General features: G+C 44.0%; 1 protein-coding gene across 1 annotated transcript in view; it reads left to right on the top strand.

Moving 5' to 3' along the window:
* Window positions 1-12,340: 12,340 nt before the first annotated feature.
* Window positions 12,341-23,914, top strand: part of LOC108571378 — an 80,511-nt gene continuing 68,937 nt past the window's right edge. The window contains exon 1 of the mRNA XM_017933396.1: window positions 12,341-12,507. Coding sequence (XP_017788885.1) covers window positions 12,375-12,507 — 133 coding nt within the window. The 5' untranslated portion in view covers window positions 12,341-12,374. The remainder of the gene's footprint in view (window positions 12,508-23,914) is intronic.

The raw sequence follows: 23,914 nt of genomic DNA, 5'->3' as shown, positions 1-23,914 counted from the left end.
GACGATTGAAAACGACGTTGTATTGTTATGCAGACGAGAAGAGGTCCCTTCGTTCTTTTATCTTCTTTTCTTTTTTCGTCCAAGGAAGAGAGAGAGAGGAACGTTTGAATGTAACCTACGACTGTAACCTCCGATGATTCGATGAACGAGACGGGTAGGTTGGGAATAAGAGGCAGGAAGGGTAGGAATAATAGAGATTGGAAGCGGCTTTTTCCAATCGAACGATCTCGCGAGATTAACGCGCGCCGTAAATGCGGTATTACCGTTTTAAAACGAGGCGACGATCAGCGTGATGATGTTTGCTGATGCCAGATAACAATTCAATTTATGTAATTTGTCGATTCGCCTGGCAAAGAGCATCCGCGATTGCGGCGCCAGATATTTATACGTACGGATATGCCCGACGAGCGGGGATAACAAAATACACACCGTAATAATTTATTGTATTCTATACGCATATTGAGAGTATCTCGTTTCCGACGAGGAAACGCGGATAAATAACACGAACCGGAACCGGCACGAAATTTCTCGCACCTTGTAAATACGACAATTTAAACGCTCGTTTCCTCTTTACGCGTTACATTATTATTGTTATTATCTGTTTGTTCGTGTCGGTGGGGAGACAATCGAGGAAATTAGCGATGAAAAGTTTCCAGGTAGTTTCCGTTCTGTAGAGCAAATCGTAGGTAATGTAATAAATTCAATCGCAGACATAGGACGTAGTCGTTATAGTTATAGAGGGTTAATTGTTTCTTTCGCGAAGCGTACGCGTGGAAAGACCACTCGATCACGCTCTCGATGATCTACAGCGAGGTAAATCTTGTTTAGCGAGATACAGGTGGCCACCGTATATACGGGATATAGAGCTTGATGGATAGCCAGTACGATCTTGCGGTACAACGTGGTTTAGACGCCAAACATACTGATACGTTAACGCCGTGAAACGTTTGGATGAGGAAGCTAGCTTCCCCGGATTCGTCTTCAGATCGTTGCATCAGAGAAGGATGCGCTGAAATTCCCCGGAGATAAGTGGATATTGGATAACCTGGTAGAATTTCGAACAAGTGTAATTTCTAATTGCTCTCTAGTTGAAAGTGTTACACCCCGATAAAATTGCTAGATTCAAAGTGTATCAAAGTTATTTGAAGGGTAACTCTGACTTATTTGAAGGTTAGAAGTTTAGTGTAGCAAACTTTTTCATCGCAACAGGCAAAGAGGTGTGGCATGCACGTCCCTAAAGAGACGTAGATCATTGGATAATGATGGGATGTTCCATCCCGTTCCATTCTATTCGGTTGTAATCCCATCCTCCCTAACACAACAGTCATCATGTCGTCGTGGTACGGATCACTTAGGGATCATTAGCTTTATGGCGCTTCCGTATGGCCCGCCGTTCGCGTGCAAGCAGATATTGTTCAAAAGCTGTACCATCGTACACTTGACGCTGCAAAAAGCATCTCCTTTCTCTGCTTAACAATTCCCAAAAAATTCTGAATAACGTAGAATTCTTCGTTTTATCTCTATTCATCAATCCTGGTATAAATTGTACCAAGCACTACTCTAAACCTCTATTACACCACCTCAGAAAATTACACTTCCTCAGAAAAAACAATCAACGTATAATCAACTCCAATCATTTCCATAAATCACCGAATCTTCTTTACCTTTCCTACCATCCTATCCAACAACTGGGTGGTCTTCTGACATCCGCCGAATCCCACTTTCTTAATTTCCTCTCCAGCGTGGAACCGTCATCGTTTCAAGGCTTCCCCGAACTCTGATTAATCGAGACGCCATGCGATGCCCCTGTAAGTACACGTATCCCCCCCCGCCAACGATATACCTATATGCATACAGACTCACACACACACACACACACATGCTGATTCACATGTGCAAACCGCACACCGCGTCGCGGATGAATATCGCGGATATAATGTTACTGTATTTCATTACCAGAGTACACCGGATGCGCTATGCTGGTTCGTTCCCGTGTATCCTCCTGCATCAGGCCAGGCCAGTACGTGTGTACAAGCGCGCGCTACCAGCGACTCGCCCCCGTTGTATATCCTCCTTTATGCGGCCCGGTTTCGGCTTCCGGCCGTACCATTCAGGAATATCACCTTACGCGCTTCCTCGTGATTCAGCCGACTCTCGAAACACGCTGTAATCAAAGGATTACAGCACCGGGTACCACCGCCTCCAAGTCAGCCTCTGTTTAACGCGACCACCCCGGACGCTATAATCACTATCGCGCGTTCCTCCGTGCTGCGACCACACTTCCCCTGTACCCGAGCAACGCCCCCGTTAAACCCACCCTTAACCCTTTAACCGAGCGATTTTCGACTGAGTTGTCCCTGGATTTCCACAGAAAACGTCGAATTTCCCAGCGTGTCAGCTGCCTTGTCATTGCGCTGGCCCCGACGCTTGCCCTCTTGGACTCCACCGCTTTGCTACCTACCACGGTTAATACCGTCCTCACAGCGTAGATGCTCCCGAGGGAGATAAAGGTTAAGGGTAAAGGATAAGGGCTCTGTTAATCCTGATCTTTGTGCGGAATATTTGACCAAGTGTGCTATTTCGTGTCGTGTAAAGGAATTTTTTTGACAATAAAGAATTGTATTCACACTTCTGTGAGTTTTTATTGAAGTAGCTGTACAACCCTTTCTCTAATTGTAAAATTTCAAACTAAATATAAATCTCTGATAATTAATAGAAGTGAAATACATAATTGCATCGGCATAAACAAATATTGAGAAGCGTTTAAAGACATGTTTACAGGGCAGCAAAACCGCTTTTAATTTGCAATATCGGTGAAACACAATTATATCGAGCTCCACCGAAATTTTGGACCGGACCCATGCACCCGAAACTAATTATACCGTGATAACGAGGCTAATTTGGAGCCACGCGAGACCGTTTCGCACTTGTGCGCTTATAAAGAGAATAGGATTATAAATAGAAGTAGAGGAGTGGCTGAAAGGAGAAAGAGAGAGAGAGAGAGAGAGAGAACAGCTGAAGTTCCGCGCGGTCCTACCACGGGGTTCTCTCTTCTCCATTATTATACCGTCGACCTGTAAATTGTAGACGCTTTCTCTCGAATTCAAGTGCCACCCACCATTACGTGATTAACGCACAGACTGGCATACGTGATATTATCTGTGCGAACGCTGCGAATAGAATTCGCTAAGACGAGCGTTTGCACGGCAGACATAATAGCCCCTGTGCTCCGTCTCTCGTTTTTCATTTTCGCCTTATCTCCAGGTGGATCGACCTGTACATGTCTTCTCCGTCTTCATTTTCCTGTCTCTCTCTATTTAACATGGTTATTTCCATATCGTGAAATTTATCTATTACACACGGCACACCGCTATTTACTCTCGGTTAATTAAGTACAATTTAACAACAACAGTAATTATTACGTTAAAAGATATGGCAATTTATCAAATTACACTTATTAAATGTACCTCGATATGTGGAATAATTGTTAGGCTAAAAAAATCTCGTGAAAATTTGATGGAATGATTGATAAGAATGGTGAAACATGAAAAATTCGATGGTTCAATCGGTTTTTAATTGCCATTCCGTTTCTTTGTAACCTGTGTTAGGGGCTACGGAACACCGTGTCGAGAATTATTTACTTTCTCCTGAACCAAACCGGCCAGGTAATTATTTACACACCCTGTCTGCCGGTCAATTATACAGCCAATTATTTCCGGGGAGCACTCGACTTAATTACAGGGTCCGCGCCGACCACAATTTTTAGGTCGACCGCGTAACTAACTTGGACGGAATTAATTGAATTTAATTCGGTGGCGTTGGAGCAACATCGAAGCCGATTGAATTTTTTATCTGGCTTCTGCCTTTTGTTCCGTCTCTCCCTCTCCTTCTTTCGCTCTTCCTTCTCTCGTTCACAACGAAAGTAATACGGACGAAATTTTCGTAACGTCTAGTTAGGTTTCGCGCCGGGGAATTTCTACTTTTCTCAACGCGAGATAAATCGTTCTGTTCCACTTTCTCTGCTCGTCTAACAGATTTTTCGGGGAGGCGTACTTCAAATTCAATTTCAAGCGCGAAGGATTATTGCGCCCGTGGAAAATATAGATGTTGTACTCTGATGAAAATTTCAATAGCTCCATAATGAGTTCCAAGCTGTTGATAATTAATTCAACGAACTTATATCCCGCGACCGAGTTAATTTCCGGCCACGTAAATTAGGATATTAATCAGATCTTGGTGGGATCGTTTCGACGGTAGCCAGAGTTTCTGCCGCGACGTACAAAAATGCCAATTAAATCCGTCGGAATATCGTTAAACTCTGCTAATCATCACGCCAACGTTGGAACTCGTAGTTTCCAGTAATATTTCTTTTTCTTCCGAATATTAAATCATTTCTCAACTTTCGTACAGTGGTATTTAATTACACTAGCTATTTCTTCCACGACACGTCCAAAGTCCACGCTATTTTCCGATAGGCAGACCCAGCATCCGTTCTTATTCGACAAAGGCAGCAATCGTCGACCTATCGTTCGAGTTTCCGCGTTCGATACCGCGTACCAGGCGGTGCAACTGGTAATCTTCGTTGCTCAGTAACGTCACCATAACCAACGAAACTTCCTGGCCGGAGCAGCTTAGTAAAATCAACCTACTTTTCCCCGATGAAATTTCCCAACCAGTTTTCGGTCAATTAGAATTTCAGTATTGCCTTTGACGCAACAAACTAGAAGTTTCTCGGGCGAACTTTAAACATTCTAGTGTTACGGGGTATCTAGGCTGTTGGGACTGATGGTGAACAATTGGCCGTCTGAGCGCGTGACGATGAAATAATCTTGCCGGAGGAACGAAATCGACGCGAAACTCGACCGCAGACAAACGACAGGAATATAAATTCGCAGAAAACACGCGCCTAGGTTAATGTCGACGCGTTGAAAAATCGTACGGACGGTTACAATTTAACGATGCATGCCACTTTTCGAATCGAATTCCTGGCAAGCTTGCCCGTTACGTTCTGTGAAGTTCTATTCCATTACGAGTATTCGGAAACGTTGGTTCCTTTCTCGCATTAAAAGCACGAAAACTTGGTTAAAAAATTGAGTAGACTTTTAAGAATTTTTTTTTTCTGCTAGAACGTGTATTAAAATTCGACGAAAGTTTCTTTCCCTTGTTAACAAAGGGAACAAGTTTTTGCTGTTCGTGTAACGCATGGTTGGTAGAATATTTAATTGAAACGAAGGATAAGCGCTATTTCAGTACTCCAAATTTCACAAAGAAACTTGCTATAATTTTATTCCACACGATCTTAAACAAACCATCCACAGATTGGAAAGCTAGCGTACACTAAATATTCCAGTTTCCTTGCAGGTGATAAATACACGTTATCGATATTACTTTTCCAACCGTAGCTGCGTCCGCGATACCGCTGATTTCTTCCCCTCTCATCGTCGCCCGTAGAGAAAAAGAATTTGTGTCCCACGGGTCGTCGGGAGGAGGTACCGTTTCTATTCATCTCGAAAAATAAAGGCGTGCCCGATCGCGGGTCCCCGATAACCATGAATATTTTATCCGCATAATATCTCTGCGAGCTCCACCCCCGCTCCACCACACGTTCACACGTACGCCTGTACACGTGTCCCTTTCTACAACCCTTTTCTCTTCTTCTCGCGTTCTTTCTTCGACCATCCAGATCAGACATTCAGCTTCCTCGGTGCTCGTGGTTGCAATCGCGCGTGAGGAATGCAGGGGAACACGAGCGGTGAGATTTAGGGTGTTGGTGAACAGACACCATTATGGAGGACCTGCTTTCTAATTTGTAGCGATGATAAATCAGTTTTATTACGTATTGCGAGGTGTGTACGAAACTAACGGCGAGAATACGTGCAAACGGTGGAGAAAATTAATCTTGATACCCTGAAGAATGTAGTCAACGCTTTGTCAACCGATGAGGAAGTTCTATCACCTTTTATGGCATTTCTCACAGAGAGCGATATCCAGTTTGAAACAGTTCGTTGCATAACAGAAACATCGTTCGCTTTTGCATTATTAATTTACCTAACCCAGGGTATTTTGCTAATCCTCATTCCGTTGGTAATGTGTTGCCAGTCAATGAACATTCCAACGATCATTCCTATAAAATAGGATATACAGCAAGGTAATGATCTAAGACAACGCGAGAAGTTGAATTATCGTGAGAAACGTCAGACGAGAAAACGTAGAACGTATCTGTACGTCGATCCAGCGCGAAATCGATCGCGTTTTCGGCATTCGTGACTCTCTCACCCCTGTTCCGCCAGGCTTCGTTACGTTTCCTTTACCTACAGGAGGACAGGCGAACCCGTCAGTTAGGAAGTTTAGTACGAAAGCACGCGTTTTATGTCAGTTACAGCGGAACAAATGCCGCTCCGGCTCGTGGCTGTATTTCGGGAGGTTTTGTGCACCGTGCTGCGGACTGGCAGCTGCGTGGGCGTTCTATAAATGGGTTCTATGTCAATCCTGGGCTTAATTTAATGTTTGCACCGTGGTAATATACTGGTGGAATGCTTTCGATCCGTGTGGTTCAAACACATTTTCCAATCTCATTACATATACCTTACCCGGTACACCTCTTTCTCTTTCCCCTCCCCGCAGACAAGTAGTTTCCCAAAGGTTTCAGCCAATAAAACGAGGAGGCAAAAAGCCGGCGTGGTAGCGGGGATCACTTTCACCAGCAACACCGCGACACGCGTTAATACTCGATAAACGAGAGCAGATGATCAACTTCGTACGGCTTCTTCCGACACTGCTCGTCTCCACAGACACTCCTACACCGGAGGCTCGACGCTTCGAGTGGTCGATCCTCATCCCGCCAGTGTGGCTCACGCACGCACCGCGCGCGTACCAGCGCCGCTTTGTCACGCGTGCGGTTTTCTACGCTGTCTGCGTGTTGCTCGTGCCCGTCTCTCGTCTCTCACCTAAGTTTATTGTTAGAGGGGCCGGCTAGCCGCGGACGGGGCATCAGGATTTAGTGCTTCTTACACGCCCATGCCGGTACCACGCGACGTTTGCCGATTGATCCTCCGTCATTGCACCTGACGATCGTGTACACTTCGATACGCCATGTGATTTCTGGTGTGAAAATTGATCGAGGATTGTGACGGATTTTTGGTGCTTCGAGTTACCGCGTTTTTCAGTTTACTGTGTCAAGCTGGAGGTAAAGTTGACGCAGAGTTTTATTGGTGCGATAGGACGTTGGGAAAGTTTCTTTGAAGCTGGGGATCGATTTGGATCGATGTTTAATTTAGTGGCAATTTTTTTATCGTTTTGAAATTGACTTGTTAGGGTCCAGTGTTTTATTCCGAGGACATTTTCATCTTGAATTTTTATGGTTTTATGGAATTTTTATTAGATAATTCAAAACATATGGAAAGTAGATTACAGTGCTGTCAAACATAGAAAAGGGTTAACGTGAGTTTACCTTGAACGCATAATAACTTTAAATCTCAAATCGTTAGTGTAGATGTAAAGGATTGTACAGTACCTATCCCTTTTTCCTCATGGAGAATAACGAGCGAACGATATCATCGATTCCCCTATCAAGCCACCAGCAGCAGGACGTTTTCATTCCATTTCTCTGGTCACTCTGGCCGCAAAAAAAAAAAAAGAAAAAATCGCGATATCCGTCGGATAGGGCCGTTAGAGGTGGTAGATCCCGTCTCTTCGTTTTACACGGGACGTCGACGAGCGAGGCACGAATGAAAAACGCGAAATTAGGATTCCGAGGACACGAGGAGTGCCTCGGTACACGAAAAACCAATTGCACGAGTGCTCAAGTGGCGACTAGTGGAAAGGGGGAGGTTAGTTGGAAACGTGGTGTGCAGGGGTGACGACCCGATGGTGCTCTGCCTGGTGAAATAGGGGTGAGCCAGGGGAAAATTGGCGGTGTGGAAGGGTGAAGCCGCGCGCCACCCATGCAACAGCGGTTCTTTGTGCAAACACAGGCTCACGTTGAAACGCACTCGCCGTGAAAACACCGAGGATCGAAATAAAAAATCGTCGTTCGCGGGTAAAAGTGAAATTTACGCGGTAGAATGAACGTTCACCCCTTCGTTCTCATTTCTCTTTTCCACCCCCGTTTCGGAACATCAAGTACTTGCCAGTGACTTTCAAATGGTATTTCATCTGTTTGCGCAGCTTCTGGGCGTTTAGCAGATTCAACGAGACAGGGTACACTTTTTTGCTTTTTACTATTCGTGTTGCGATAGCGAAGGATAGGAATTGAATTTCCGCATCTTTTTAATTCCGTAGTGTTTCTCCCCTTTTGAAAGGGAGCACACTTCCGGGTGCATCGTCCCTCCCCTTTTCGTTCAGTTGAAACTAGGGCCAGTCGCAAATCAAGGGAAACCCTTTCGATTCTTCGTCGTTTCACAGCGTTTTAACGCTGTCTCGCGCTAATACATCCTTAAATTCGTACCACGCCACCATCCTAGCCCACCCTCCTCTCCCTCTTTCTCTCACTCTCTTTCATCTCCAAAGCCCTAATTAACTTTGGTAATTATGTGTACGCCCGGACAGAAGGGCTTTGCTCAGCCCGCTCCACTCGAAAGGCGGCGCTACACGGAAGAGCAGAGAGGAAGCTGGAAGAAACGAAGAGGGCTAATGCAGGAACGATGCACGCGCGAGCTGCCGCGCAACCGAGCCTCCACCGTCAACCAGAATCCTCTATAAATAGCACGGCGAGAGGAGATCCCGCGAGATTTGACAGCTTTTGACGAGCGGCCGGCCGTTCCAATGGATACGCTGTTCCGCGAAAACCAGGGGCTCGCCTTTTCCGTCGGCGCCCTTTTCTTTCTTCCCCGCGCGTTTATTCTCATTTCAAAAGACCCCTTCTTCGTGGTCCGAAAGAAACTGTAACGATCCTGTATCTCCGCGTTCAAATTCCAATTACCTCCCCTCTATTCTTCACATTCCAATTTTAAGCACAAAAACAAAAAAGGAAAAGCGGGAGTGCAACGAAGGTACCCAAATTCTAACAACTCGTAAACAAATTCCTCCAGTCCCTGGGAAATGTTTTTCTGTCTGACGAAAAGGTCAGAGGTAATTTTTTCGTGAAAATATCGAGCGCGATATCGACGTCGAGATATAAAACTCGGGGTAAACGCGCGAGTGGGAGGGATTAAAATTTAGCGATAGGAATTTATTGCCGAGACATTAGTCTCTCTCGTTCGTTGGAATTTTTTCTCACCCGGTTCCCTGGTGAACCAAGCCACCACGGTCAGCCGAGCGTTTGAATTTTAATTCACGCGAGAATACGCGCGGACGACACATTCACGACGGTAGCCTCCTCGCGTATCCGCCTAGCGATTTACGTGTTCTCCAGCTTTAACGCTCCTGCCGTTGTGCACCTGTGCAACGCGTAATTCCCACCCACCTTTCCGTCTTCGGGTATCTTCAGCCGCCGCGCCGGGTCGTACGTTTAAAACGCAACTCTGCCACCCACGGCGGAAACTGCGGGAATTTACCTTTTCAAATTGCGTTAACGTTCGTTCTCGAGGTGGTGGTATTCGCCGTTCTAGACCGTTTGCAATTTCGTTTCAACGCATTCAGTGTCGCTCCACATTTCGTATAAAGGCGTTTAAATTTTCTGAAATATACCCCTCGGGATAATAGTGTTCTCTTTGAAATTTCCCGTACCACAGAATTTCAACGAGTAATTTCATTTTTGCCAGATTCAGTAAACAGGGTTGGTTGAATTTTTGATTAAACTATTCTTCGGGATTTTCATTAGTTCTTACAGAGGTTTAATTAATTTTCTCTTTTTGTTGTATGTTCTCGTTGGATTGTTACGGGGGGGAAGAGAATGTACAGCAGGCGAATGAATCTGATAGTACAGAGGAAATTGGCAAGTGACACAGCCCTTGGGGTGTCCAACTTGGCGCATCTCTTCACGCGACGCGACTTAACAAGCCCATTAATTAATAATACCTCGCAGGGATAATTTGCGACCGGCTGTCTCGCATCAGCAACGTCATTGTTCTCCGCCTAGACCCCTTCTATCTCTCTTAGTTTCGTGGCGTGGTTTAAAAAATTGATCCACCGATGTCCCCAGACGGCGTCGCGTCTCCGACTGGCAGCGGCGTAATTTTTCTGACGACGACATTCTCAAATAAATATAAGACAGTCAGAGAAACTACCCCCCGGCGATATAGTAAATCAAATTTCGATGTACTCTCTGTACACCGTCGCCCCCTTCTTTTTCAACCATTTCCCGTTCTAAATCAACGATGATTTATGGCTCTCTAGTGCTCGTGCACCCCTCGATGAGTGACAAATGACCGTATTTATAGAAACTTGGTCGAAAAGTTGCGCCATCGTGGCGGCACTTTTGCTACAGTACTTTCCACTGCCGCTTCAAACTTCGAATCTTACGTGGAAATTTTTACGATTCCTCTAAAAACAGCAAAGCAGCGAAAAAAAAAAACGGAAAAAAGAACAGCTTTCGTTACAAATCTTCCACGATCGAGGAGTTTCGTAATTTATATCTCTCACGAATAACGATTAAACCTGTCGTTCGACGTGTCCCACTTCCCGTTTCTCCGCGCGCAAACAAAACGCAATTTCCATTCGGTGAAATCAATTCCGACGTCGCGTACGAATAGGAAAAACGAAAAAGAGAAAAAGGCGAGCAACGTCGTTGAGGATGACTTTATTGCTCCTTCTATCCGTAGTCACGCACGAAATCGTCGCGTGTACAGGCGCAAAACCCTCGCGAAATCGTTCTCTGCACGTGCAATTTAACGTTTCGGTGACGAAACGCTCCATTCTCCAGGCGAATAATTTCAACGTCGTTCTCAACGTAACAACTCGTCGCCCCATGTTCGTGTTGACGCCACAAGGCGCGCGAAGGAGGAGCGTGGGGGTGGTGGTGGAGGAGGCGCTACAGTCTGAAGAATTAATTAAGACGATGTAATTACCTACTTGGATCCGTTTTAATTCGAACTCAGCCGGAGTTGATCCGTCGGTAAACCGTGTTTTCACCCGGCCACTTAGCGCGCCCGGGCAATAAATGCACAAGGATTCCAGTTCGAGGCGAACTGGATTAATTTATGGGCATCAGAGTGCTGGTTAGAGCTCTTTCTATCAGGCCACTGGTTTCGTTTCATTTCTCAAAGACTACACCGACTACGTTTCGGGAAAGGGAGAAGCGTGTCTCTGCTGCGGGTATTTTCATTGGGTTGAATTCACATTCCGTGGAATGTACAGGATTAATAGATATTCGTTGGGATATTGTTGAATAAAGGCGGTCCTTTCTTCTTTTCTCTCTCTCTCTCTCTCTCTCTTCTTTAGCTCGGCGTCGAAATGGTTTCATCGAATGGGAATAATTTTCCGTTGCTTCTCGTTGAGGACGATTCGTCGGACTAATCCGTAGCGACGACTCAAAATCCGTCCACCGGTTTATTCCCGCGGTATTATCATTCAATTTCCACGACAGACGTTTAGATTCAATTAACTTCGCGATCACTGGTCACGTATTAAATTCAAACATTTCGTATTTTTCGTTGAAACACTCTGCTGCTGCGTGTCTCTCCCTCTCTCTTCTAGAATAAACGAAAGATAAGGAAAGATAGAAAAATCGTTGAAGAATATCTAACAACTCCATTTTTCAGAACGACCATTCTCAACCATGCTGATCTAGAGCCTCGATCTCATCGAGACATCACGACCAACCTCTACCACGTTGTCGGGAGATAAAACTGCAGTTAAAAAAGCTATTATATACTACGGAAGCAACGTTTTTGCTACAAGAATCCACGCCGAAGGAAGCCTCTACATTTCCCACCAGACTATATGCTCAAGCTTTCGCCTGTGAGTCTATCCTTAGGTAAATGAACCCTTATCTCTCGAGTTCCACGCAAAAATGTCACGTGCCAAGTGTTAACATATCCATTGGACCAGCTTCTCTTATCTCTTATCGTGCCGCGCGAACAAAACCTGCAGTACCGTAAATAAAAGAGGAGCAAGTGTTTCTTGTGCTTTGAAATCTACCGGGTGCAACCTACCGTACGATCACAGTACGTGTGTGTATACAGTGCGTTCGTGTGAAATGTACATTCCAGTGTTGACAATACGAGGACGAGAAAAAGTTGAAAACTTTCACGTTACCGCGAGTGTATCGCATTTCTATAGCGAATAGTGGAATGTTAGTGCTGAAAAGTTGGTTCACCGGGAGATCATTGCGAGGTCCCACGTTACGCGTGTACACAGGAAGAAGACGGGAAGGAAGTGAGGAAGGAAGGAAGCCACCGTGGAGGTGGTGGCGTTATTAAAGTTCCCGGAGACTAATCCGGCAGTGAAGTTCGCGTTTACGTGGCCAGGGCGAAAACTATGCGGCACGAGGCACGATGATGGGGCCAAGAATCGGTGGCCTAGCGAGCGGGAAAAAGCTGGACCGATGCCAGAAGCAGCGTCACACTTGGACAGTGTTGCTGGTGTATTTGGGCATCTGCGCTGCGCTGCCTGTCACGATTCTCTCCGGTTGGTATTCGATCGTCACCTTACTCTCTTTTTCGCTGCGTTACTCCACCCTTTTGCCTATTTCTCTTCCACCACGCGGATATTGGGGAAAAGAGGGACTTGCGGCGTTTTTGGAATTTGCACCGGTGGTCGATGGAATTTTCACGTGATACCCTCTGCAAACCGTCCACTCCTCCGCGTAATATTTGAACGGAAAATATAACAGGCTTAAGAAGTGCAGAATGATTTACAGTTGAATTTTACGTGAAAAGTTCCCAGTTAGTGCTCTGATACGCGGAGGAAAACTTTCGCGAAGTGTAACTTTATCCGAAATTCGATACAAGCTTTTAGTAGATTCATTAGCTATATTAGTGTCCGCGTCAGCGACGTATCAATGTCTTTCCCGCGGGTGAAATTTAAGATGAAAAATCTGATATACGTTACCTTCTTCCTTTCCTTTTTTCAAGCGTACATTTGAACGAGTACAGCGTGGAAATGTGGAAGGCTAATATATTCAGAGAATGGTAATTTATTGTTCGAGACGAAAATCGTGGAAAGTTCGTGGCATTCGTTCCGCGATATGAACTCTGACAATCCCACCTGAGAAATGAACCGCATAAATCACGATACGCTCATCAAGCCTCGAGTCGTCTCAATTTTGCCGAACTTTCCCCACAAATCTCCCTGGCTGTCCGCCTAGGCGTCGCCATCTCCATCTCTTTAAGAATTCTTTCAACTCCGCTCGCGTCTCACACTGTGTGACGAGACAATTTTAGAACGGCAAAAATGTTTTTTCTTCCCCTCCACCTGCAAAAACTGTATCTGTTTACGTAACGCACAACAAAGGGGACAGAATATTCCGGACGATAATTGTGTTTTGAGAACGATCGAATTCTTCTAGATAAATATATCCCGGTACAAAAGTGATATCTGTATTTCATCGATTTAAAATACACTCGAATATCCTTGAATGTCACAAGTTAAATGTCACAGTGGTCCTAGTAAGACAATCGAAGATTTTAAATTGGTATATTTAATTTGGTATATCTAGATGGAGGATATTTAAAAGATGAAATTAGATATTTTCTCTTTGTCGGATGGATTTTGTCACGGACGGTAAGGCAGTCCCAACGTTGCAATATTCGAAATTCTATTCGCCGTCAATTAACCGCGTTTCGCGTTACAATCTAACGCTGGATAATTAATGTAGCGAATTTTAATCGACGTGATGCTCAATTCGATTGAACGCGGACGCGTTAACGAGCTGGCCAGGCCCATCGCTCCATGCTCGTCGCCTCTTTGGCCAATCGAGATCGTTCGAAAACATCCAACGTGCTCCGTGAATCTGTTTTCGTGCTGCAAAAGCAGACAATGGAGCGTTCTTTTAAAAATAGACTCCGGCTGGGTCAATTCTGACAGATTGACGGAATTATGGATGTGGAATTACAGAATTCGAACTCCATTTGGACTGTGGAATTTTCAAGAATTTTGCCTGGGGGTTTAATTCGGGACTTTGACAGTTGGAATATTCGAAAATCTCCATATTTAAAAGATTAGAATATTTGAAAATTTGTATATTTAAAGATTTTAACGCTTGAACATTTGAAAATTTCTAATTTATTACCGATAAATTTCCGCGACGTTCCGCGATGGAAAGAAGAACAGATGAAGCGTGCACGAGAGTTTAAACGCGCGGCCTCTACAGAAAATTGCATCTCGTATTAACAATTACCTCGTAATTGTCCACACCAACTGCGCGCCGAGGATTTGTAAAGCAGAATTAAATTTCTGCTGCTATATTCCATTACGTGGACGTCGTTCGCGTTTCTCCTGTGATCGTGGCAATTTTGACAATTTAGTCATGCGGTCCACCGTGAAATTGAATGTTTGCTTAAAAACCCCCACGCAACCGCTTTGTTCCTTAAGGAATTCTCTCGATTCCCGACGTCGTCGTTTCCTCTTGACTCGTTAACATTTAAAGACAACCGTTTCCATTGTCTCTCCTCCGAAGAAATTAGCTTCTCCTCCACAGAAAAATATTTTCAGTAACTCAGAATCACCGATTCTTCGTATACAAGAATTTCTTGATAAATTAAACAAATAATTTGGACGAATTCCAACGTGAAGGGTTGAATATCTTCAAAGGCTTTAATTCCCCTTTCACTTCCCTTTTATTTCTTCTTCGTCGGAAAAAGAATCGCCGAAGATCCACGAGCGACACGCATCAGAGATGAATTCACTTTCGAAACAACACCAGCCTGTCCGTCCTCGTTTCCATGTTTTTTTGAGGAAACACCCGCTTTATGACACACACGTGTTGCCATAAACGTGCGCGCACGCTCGCGACCGCAGAGCAACGGGGCCATTTGAAAATGTACCAGGCTGCATAAGTGCTTCCGTTAAATCTGCGTCGGAGAAAACACGCTTGACAATTTTTCCCTATCGCCTTTCCTCCTTTCGTTCGTTCCACTAGCTCCAACGATTTAACCACCGAACGCTTCTTTGTATCGCGGTGTACAATTAAAAGATAAAATCGAATCAAATGGTTCGCACTGCAGACCGCGTAATCACGTCTACCGGCTTTAATTAAATCGGAACTTTGGCTGACCAAAAACTTCCCTTTTTCGAACACTACGGTCGTTCGGTGTAACGACACACTCGATCTTTTTTCAATCGAGCAATTCGATTAAGCGTGACAGAGATATCAACCTTTCAACTATTTTTGTGGGAAAAGAATAAAGTTGCCTTTGAGAAAAGAATTAATTTCAGCGGATAATGAAGAATCAACGATAGATCTAAATTTAGAGGAGACAGAGCGAAGTTTAAGAGTAGCGTAGGTGTACAAAATGATGTTTTCCATCGGTTGACAGTTCCAGGGGATAATAAGCAGTATTTACCCGCACGTCCAGCCGGTACGTGTGATATTAGTTGGTTTCTCGAATAGAGTAGCACATTTGAACTGGCCTGTGAATCAAACATCTGGTTTCAGTAGCATAAACAGTGGCGCCGAAGCCTGATCTCGTCGCGTTCAAACGAGAACACTGAGTTAAAGCAGAGCTCGGTGTCTAGCTGCATAAATAATCACGCGATTGGCAGTCGTTTGAGTCTAAGATTTTCTCCGACTGATCGAAAATTTCGCAAGCTTCTCGACTCGCGGAAAAATGATTTACCCCGTTGAAAAAGCTTCGACTTGAAACGCGGAATGGCTGTTTCAAACTTCACCTCGAGCCGAACAATTTCCACGTAAACATAAGCGACCGGGGGAGAATGTAAATTAATCAATTTAAAAGTTAAATAATTCCTTGCGGCAAGTTAGGCGTTACACGGTTGCTACCGGTGTCCGTTTAAAATTCAGAAAAAACCACGCGGCTGCCCTAACAGCGACACAAACTATTTATACGTAAATAATGTAACAGCGCGCGTCGAAACGTTCGCCAACTCTTATTCGTGTCAGTTTAGGGAAATTAGTTGGGCGAAAAGTTCCTCCACACCTAGCGCTCGTTACATATTTAATTTTTCCACGGTTGTTTGCGAAAACTTGCAACCCCCGACTGTGCAAAATTTAAGGCGCAACCGCGAGCAAATTCGAGTAGATTTGAAATTACGCACGGAAACTTCAGCGGGAAGAAGTTCTCGAGAATATCATGCGTTAATTAATCCTGCATTAGTGTGGTGAGATCTGACAAAGTTAACGCGATAATTTTCATTCTATTACTTAAATTAAAGATCCTCCGCTTATCTCAACTTATCAACGTTAAACTTCTCCCATTTTCAGATCCATCGACGAGATTTCAGTGATTTGAGGCTTTGAAAGAATGCAGTGTGAATGTAACAATTCTTCAAATTTTCAAAAATTCATCAGACTAACGTAGAATTAATAATATTACATATTGATGCAATTCGTCACGACCTCATGAATAACGAGTTACAACTATAGCCGTATGATGTTATAATACTTGCGATACAGTATTTTAACGTTGAAATATGGATAAAAATGAAACTGAGAGGAAATGTATGACAACTCGTCAAATATTCAGGACATTCATTCCAGGCAGAAAATTTTGGGGCGGGATGGTAGGCAATGGTGAACATGCACCCAATTTTCGAACAGAAAAAGGAATGAAATTTTTAATTAAAATTTTTGTTTGGAAATTTGCAATATTAATCTGTCATGTTTCACGATACGAAATTTTCCGATCGTGGAGTGGACAGACAGGGGAGCGAAGGTGCTTCGAAATTTCCATCAAATTTTCCACTTTCAACCTGTTAAACTAATTTGTAATATTTTCAAATACAATATTTCAACGTGTTCGATCAATGTGCGACAAAATAGCGCGTAGGATGAACTTCTTCGTGGCGGAAACGGGGCGCCTTGGCCATAAATCTCAAAGAGAGAGAGCTGGCTCTTCTCGAAAAGATATATTTTCACCCTGGTGTCTCCAGCGTGAAGAGAGAAAGACGAGAAAATGAGAGAGAGGGAAGAGGAAGAGAAGAGAGGAGAGAGAGAGAGAGAGAGAGAGAGAGAGAAGGAGAGACAATGGGCCAAAAAGGGCGATGTCAAACGACGAGAAGAGAAAACCGCGACGGAGGAACCGGTCTTCCGGAAACTCATCTCCCAGCCAGACAGCTCGAAGAGAGTACTGGTTATCCAGGAAGAGGTGGAGAACCGTAGAGAGGAGTGACCCAGGCGCCAGCAGTTACTTACGCTTAGGACAATTTACCTTAATTAATTAACCGGCGTTGCGACGACCCGCTAATTTATGCTCACGGAATGATTCACTGCACCATCTCCTCTCTTTTCTATCTTAACCAGTTCCACCGCTACGTGGATAAACGCAAAATTTCGGCGCGCAAGATCTCCAAGTCGTCCGGAACGTTTCGGATTGCACTCGAGAATCCGGGTGACCGGCCGCGCCCCATTTCGCAATCTTCTCCGCGGCAGGAGTGCTTAAACGACTCGACTCGATTGTCTCGGAATAAAATACGTCGGTCGAGAAGCAAAGGCAACGAGGGAGAGAAAGAGAAAGAGAGAGGAGTCGTTATAGAAAGGAGAACGTTTACTTGTTGCTCGTTTCGATGCGTGTTAATTTCCGCCTTGTTTTCGCCCGTTAGCCGACCATTTCTAGATGCTCTTACTTTGCACAGGGTGCACAGATTCGTGACGGATTAGCGGAATTATAAAGGGAATATTAATCGCGATGGAAGCATGGAATATCGGTCTCCAAGCGAGATCGATTGGAAATAAAAATGTGAAATTTCAATTCTTGAACAATTGGAAAATTTGAAAATACTACTTCGAGTTTCCAATTTAAAGGTTTCGAAGCTAATTTACATCAGCCTCTCTCTCTACAAATGCGAAACAAGATCCCTTCAAAGTTCATTGAGACACAAGACTAAGATAGCTTGAGAAATCAACTTTTAATTGGATTACGCTGCTTCCTCTAAAATAAAAGAGATTTACGATATCCTTAACATCATACCAAACTTAAATAACAAAATCTCGCTGCTCCTTACTTCTGGCTCTTCGTTAAATTTCTTCAACCGAATTTAAAGCTACTTGAATTAATATAATACCACCGTATTCTTCGATTAAAAGATACAGTTTATAAAACCGTTTCAAGTTTCCCCAATAAAAAGCATCGTAAACTTCAACTTTCCGACAACCACAAAGTTGAAGAAAAATATCATTCCTAATATAGATCCCGTAACTATTCAACGATTTCCTCCACATTCCTCGGGCATTCGAGGAATGCAGCGGTGAAGCGAACACGGAGTTTCACCCGTTCCATTGTTATTTCATCTCGACGCAATCTGTCACCGGATTGATTCAATCCGGCAAAGGGAAGCCAGACATAGCAACGAATTTCTCTAACAGCGTTTCATTAACGAAGTCAGCCAGCCCGGCAAGTGCGTTCGCAACGGTACACGTGTAACTGCAAACACAGAGTTCGCTCGTTCTCTCCACTCTCGCGATATTAAAATCACCTGGCCGTGATGCATTCCTATTAAATTGTCGAATCGCGATGACGTCTTCGCGGTTTGTTTGGACACATCGCTTTGAGTTCTACGCGTTTCCATATAAAATTTCATCGTTCCAATCCGCAATTCGCTTTCTACACATCAAAAATTCATTTCAAACAAATTAGTTTCCTTTTTTTTCTTTTTTTTGCAAAATGCAATTTCAAGGAGCGTTCTCGTCTGTCGAGGCAAATGCACAACCAGGATTTCTCGTTCAGGTAGTTAGAAACCGTTCAACGGAGTTTCAAGTGCCAATGAAACTTGAACGGAGTTCGCGTTTTCCCGGCCGTTATGGTTTCGCGGATTTACACAAGCTCGAAACGCCGATTCCAAGCCAATTCCGACTGATTTCCCGAGGCGAGAGAGATCCACCCTAGATCTTTCCAATTCTTTTTTCTATTCTCCGAGCGGTTCCGTAGGCGGGAAACGTTTTCTTACATCCCGTCTAACCGAATTTTTCTCACATTAACGACCCTCGCAAGATAAATGATCCTTTTTTCCTACGGTGTTCAAGAGCGTGGAAAAACGCGGCACACACTGATGTACATTCGTTAAATCCGTGTCTTTATATAAATTATCGCCTTGTCGAAAAGGGGAATGGTAAAAAGCGCGCGAGGGGACATAAGTGTTCTTCTCGTGAAAATTTCTCGACGTTTAAAACGTATAGGTGCCGGACAAAAAACAGTTTCGGTAAAACACGCCGGTGTTCGATGAATATTTCACGAAAAATTCCACCTAACGAGCGTCTTAATGACAAGATAATTAAAACAACTGGAAAATTCCCAGGACGGTGCGCGTAATTAATGGCTCTGCACGGTGGGACGATTAAAAAGCTAATAAATGACACTATTTACAGCGAGAGCTCGTCCAACGGTAGAGGGGAAATGAATTTACAATATTACATTGTTGGAACACTGGAAGGAAAGGGCGAAATTTTCCACGAAAATGTCCTCGCCACGAGAAATCACCTCTCTCGCCGTGTTTTTCTCTCTCTTTTTTTACACCGGTCGTAATAATTTTATTTTAACGTGGACCAGCTTTATTTATTTAGTCGCCGGGGCAATAGTATAGGTAATATTTTAGATTGCATTGTAGCTTGTAACACGGATATATGTATAGGATGAATCGCGACGATGAAGAATTATTTGGTCAGGTTTTCGCCATTCGTTTCACGCTCATTTCCATATTTAATTTATTTGTCCGCGACGAATAAAAATTGATCGACGTCAGCTGTATGACAATACAATTAACCGTTGTCCTGGAAAAAAAAACACATATTTCTCACGTAGATTGGGAATATATTTTCCAAAACGAACTCGTGGCCACCTTTCGTTTCCATTGTCGACTCGTTCAATTCTTTCTACACGTGTCCCAACTGCGGATTACGCTGCGTAAAACGGAGCACGTGCGCCTATCTGCCCTGCTATCGACTTCCACGATCGTTCTCGCAATTAAAACGAATTCTCGCGGTTGTAATAACGATTTCCCCCAATTCCATCGATACGAGAGATGTTCTCCACGCACAATCTGCCGGGAAATTAAACTGACAAATAGGAAACGCGTTGCTATCTTCGTGGCATGACAGGAATGACAGGACATTCGTTAGAAATGATTTTAAGCTTAGGTTGAATTTCGATCGGCCAAATAGACACACTAGTCAACCACGAAATTCAACGTCTACATTCCTTACCTTCCCAATGAATTTTCGAATGCAAATAAACGCAATTAACGACAGAAAGAATTTCCGAATAATCGAGATGAATTGTGTAACAATTTTACATGGCGAATTCAGCAATTTTTCAGTGAATTTTCCTGGTTTATATTAAAGTTTCTCTCAACCATCATAAAGCACCGGGCCTGGGAATCAATCGAAACGAGCACAATACCGCATATCGAATTCGATAGGATATTTCCTATTGAAATGTAAAACGTGATTATTTCGATGGTTCAACGGGATATTGAATCCTGCGTAAACAGCACGGTAAATGTTTCAACGGTCTGGCCTCTTTTTAATTAATTCACTCGTTGCAATTTGGTTGGTTGAATATCAACGGCCAAGGCACACTTCACCAGCTGACCCGTTAATCCCTCATACCATCCCCCTTCAACGTTCCGATACGTTTGTTTCACCCCTCAAACAGCATGCTAGCACCATGGAATCAGCCGACAAACAGGGTCGACGAAATTATGGCATGATATTCGACACATCCGGTAATCCAGCCGCATCCCGCAACATCCGGCTAAATCGAATTCGGGTCAGGTGTGTTAGACGCGAGGACGTCGATCGTTTCTCTATAAAGAGATTTCTCTCAAGACTATCCACTTACACCGTCATATCCTTTAAAATAATTTTACCCAAAAATCAAATTCATGAATTCACGAGTGAAAATCGAAATATCTTGTCTCATTGTGAATATTAAAAATTCTTTTCCTAATTTAACCAAACATAATTTAATTTATAGATCAATTTTAACGATAAATGATCCAGAATTACACATTGTTACATTTCTTACGATAAGAATCTGTCGACGAGAGAAACGTCAGCTCGAAAACAGGGGTGAGGGTGTTGAACGTGTAACGAAGGGGTTTGAGGGTTAGCAAACTGTCACATGCTGCACCAGAGGCTGCGGACTGTTAATTCGGCTCTGACGCCGTGATTTAGAGTTGTCCTGCGTGTACACACAATGTGCGTGTTGTGTGCACGCGTGGGTGGACGGTTCCACCGTATAGACATGCGTGGCTGCGCCTTATGTATTCTGGGATGCCGCGAACAAACGTATGTTTTCCTGTTTATGCTGCCGCCAGTTGGATTTGCCCGATGAACTGGTGCCGTCATCGACTTCTATGTTTTTACCGACATCTCTAAACCATCTTTTTCCTCGCACAACTAACCCTCCATTCCCAGTAAATATCATCGTTTCACTCACCACCAAACGCTTCGTTGCTCCTTCGCCCGATCCAATCATCCACTTATCTTCGTGGAATCTGATTCATCGCAAAATCCTGTCTATTCTCGACGTTTCTCTAAATGTCAGAGCAATGCATAGGAACGTTCAAGCTGCAGCTATTATCTAAAATTAGTCTCGGCTCGTTTCGAAAACATGTTCATAAGGGAATTGTGCATCTGGCAAGAACGAACGCGTGATTCCGGTCACAATTTCTTCCCCTTCTTTATGTATCTCTCTTCTTTTTCTGGTGACTCGTTCTTATTGCATTTCCTTTGCCCTTCTCCTCTCTCTTGCCTCCACCAACTTTCTTATCCTTTCGAATAACCCCATACGACCCTCTTTCCATGCATCCGCTAACCTTCCCTCCTTTCCGTCTTTATTTTCGTTCCTTCACAATTTCGCCTGGATACGCTCGTGCTGACGGGCCAATGGGTTTCCGGAAAGCATTTGCTACGGTTTCTTCTTCCATCTTACGACTGCTACAGGATACTGTGCGAGTCGGACGTGCACGTTAACCCCCTTACCGTCGTCCTTTTTGTTCTACTTTCGTGCATTCGTCGCACGCGGGGGTCAGGACGGGGTGAACGGTATAAAAGTGAAAAATGCTCGGGCGGCAGACACATTTTTGGTCCCTTCTGTGGCTGTTTTGCTCTCACGTCAGCTAGCAACCGCGACCCACGGTATCTCCTATACGTTCACCGATATTTATACGCTCCAACGATCTCGCCCCTTTAATGCCCCGCGTTCGATCGCGACAGCTTCTTCCTGCCTCCACCTACATTTTACCCGCTCGTTTAATACCGAGGCTTAAACAGCCAGAGAGCTACTTCGACGTTCCTGGTTGTAGCTTAAAAAGTTTAACTGGCAGCTCGAGATAAAATATTCTTCTTACAGCTGCTTCGGGGGGATTTGTCTGTTTAAAAAATGTAACTTCGTTGCGCTGGAATTCGACGTGGCAGGTTTTTACCAATTCGATAAATTGATCAATCTCTCCGGAGATATTCCTTGAAAGCACGCATGGGTTTTTGTGTAAACAGCAGATTGTTTCGAGGTTGTATCAAGAGAAACTACACTATTAATACCTTTTAACGCACGGTAATTTAATTTTCACACATGCTCCCCTGTGAATTACCACGAAAAAATTCATTCTTGCTAGAATTTAATTAAGAGAGAGAGAGAGAGAGAGTATCCTTGAATATTTCAAAATCGTGCTGTATTATACACGAATCTGAACAATGACTTTAATCAAAGGTTGCAAATATTTGCAGTTTTGCGCACGAGTGGATATTTTATCATATTGATTAACGCACCCTACTTTCCTTCACCGAAACTTCCACGCTACGTTTCTCCAGACACATCGAGGTTAACCGAGATTCCGGCATCCTCCATCATCACCCCGTAATACCTACCAGTCATTCTTGCAACGGTAAAAATTGCGAGAGCCCTTCTTTTCCCCCTGTCTCTCTGGTTTTCAGAATAATACATTAGAAGAGCGAGCCAGTGCAATGATTAAATTACTCGAACAACAGGCATCGTAATGGAATAATACCCGCGGTAATTGCATTGTGCAACTAATTGGAGGGACGAGCTTCGCACTTCGGCTAGGACGGTATTATCCTCGCAGTCGTTCACACACACACACACACACACACACACATCTGCACACGCGGCCAGAAATAAATTATTTGGTATGCGACTTCGTCATATGGCTTTCACGAGCAAGTTACACTTGGCGCCGTGCACGCGTCCTTCTCCCTTCATTTTTACTTTTTCCCTCCTTTTTCTCCCTTTTGCCACACTTCCGCTTTCTGGGCTTCAGAAACTAATCTCACAAAGGTTTACAAATAAACGACGTGTCCTCTTGCTTCAAGCCCTCTGTGTCCCCTGTCTCCTGACTAATTTTACATATCGATTCCAAGTGGAATGAAAATTTGAAATAATTGTACGTTTCGATCAACGGTGTATTTGTTTGAACAAGACACCGTGTAGAATGATGTTCTTGGTTAGGTTTTGCAGTTAAGGTCTGCAATGTCGCTGGTCGATCGTGTTCTACGGCCTTGAAATCTACATTAGACACGGAGGGGTCAATTGTCGTTAATGGCTCCCTGCATTGCGAGCAAGTAATCCTCCGAGCGAAAGAGAAACAAGGGTACTCTCCTTCGTATTACTCCCTCCGGTAATTTATTCTCAATTTGCTCGCCATTACATGCATCCATCTTAATCTACCTTTAAACGAAACCGATAATCACACCCGGTCGTCGATGTTCCTTCGAATCGTTTACAAAGAAAGCCGAAGAGTAATCGGTATCGTGCACGACATACGCCGATAAATTCCCATTAGATCCCTCCACACTAGATAAAACCAGTGAATTCTAATTAAATCTATTATCCGTCAAAGGCACGATTTACACACTTCGGACGCCGTGAGAGAGAAAAAATATATAATTCAGCAATTCTTCTCT

Source organism: Habropoda laboriosa, unplaced genomic scaffold (assembly GCF_001263275.1).
Source record: "Habropoda laboriosa isolate 0110345459 unplaced genomic scaffold, ASM126327v1 scaffold57, whole genome shotgun sequence".
Lineage (NCBI taxonomy): Eukaryota > Metazoa > Arthropoda > Insecta > Hymenoptera > Apidae > Habropoda > Habropoda laboriosa.
This window is presented reverse-complemented; position numbering and strand designations above follow the sequence as displayed.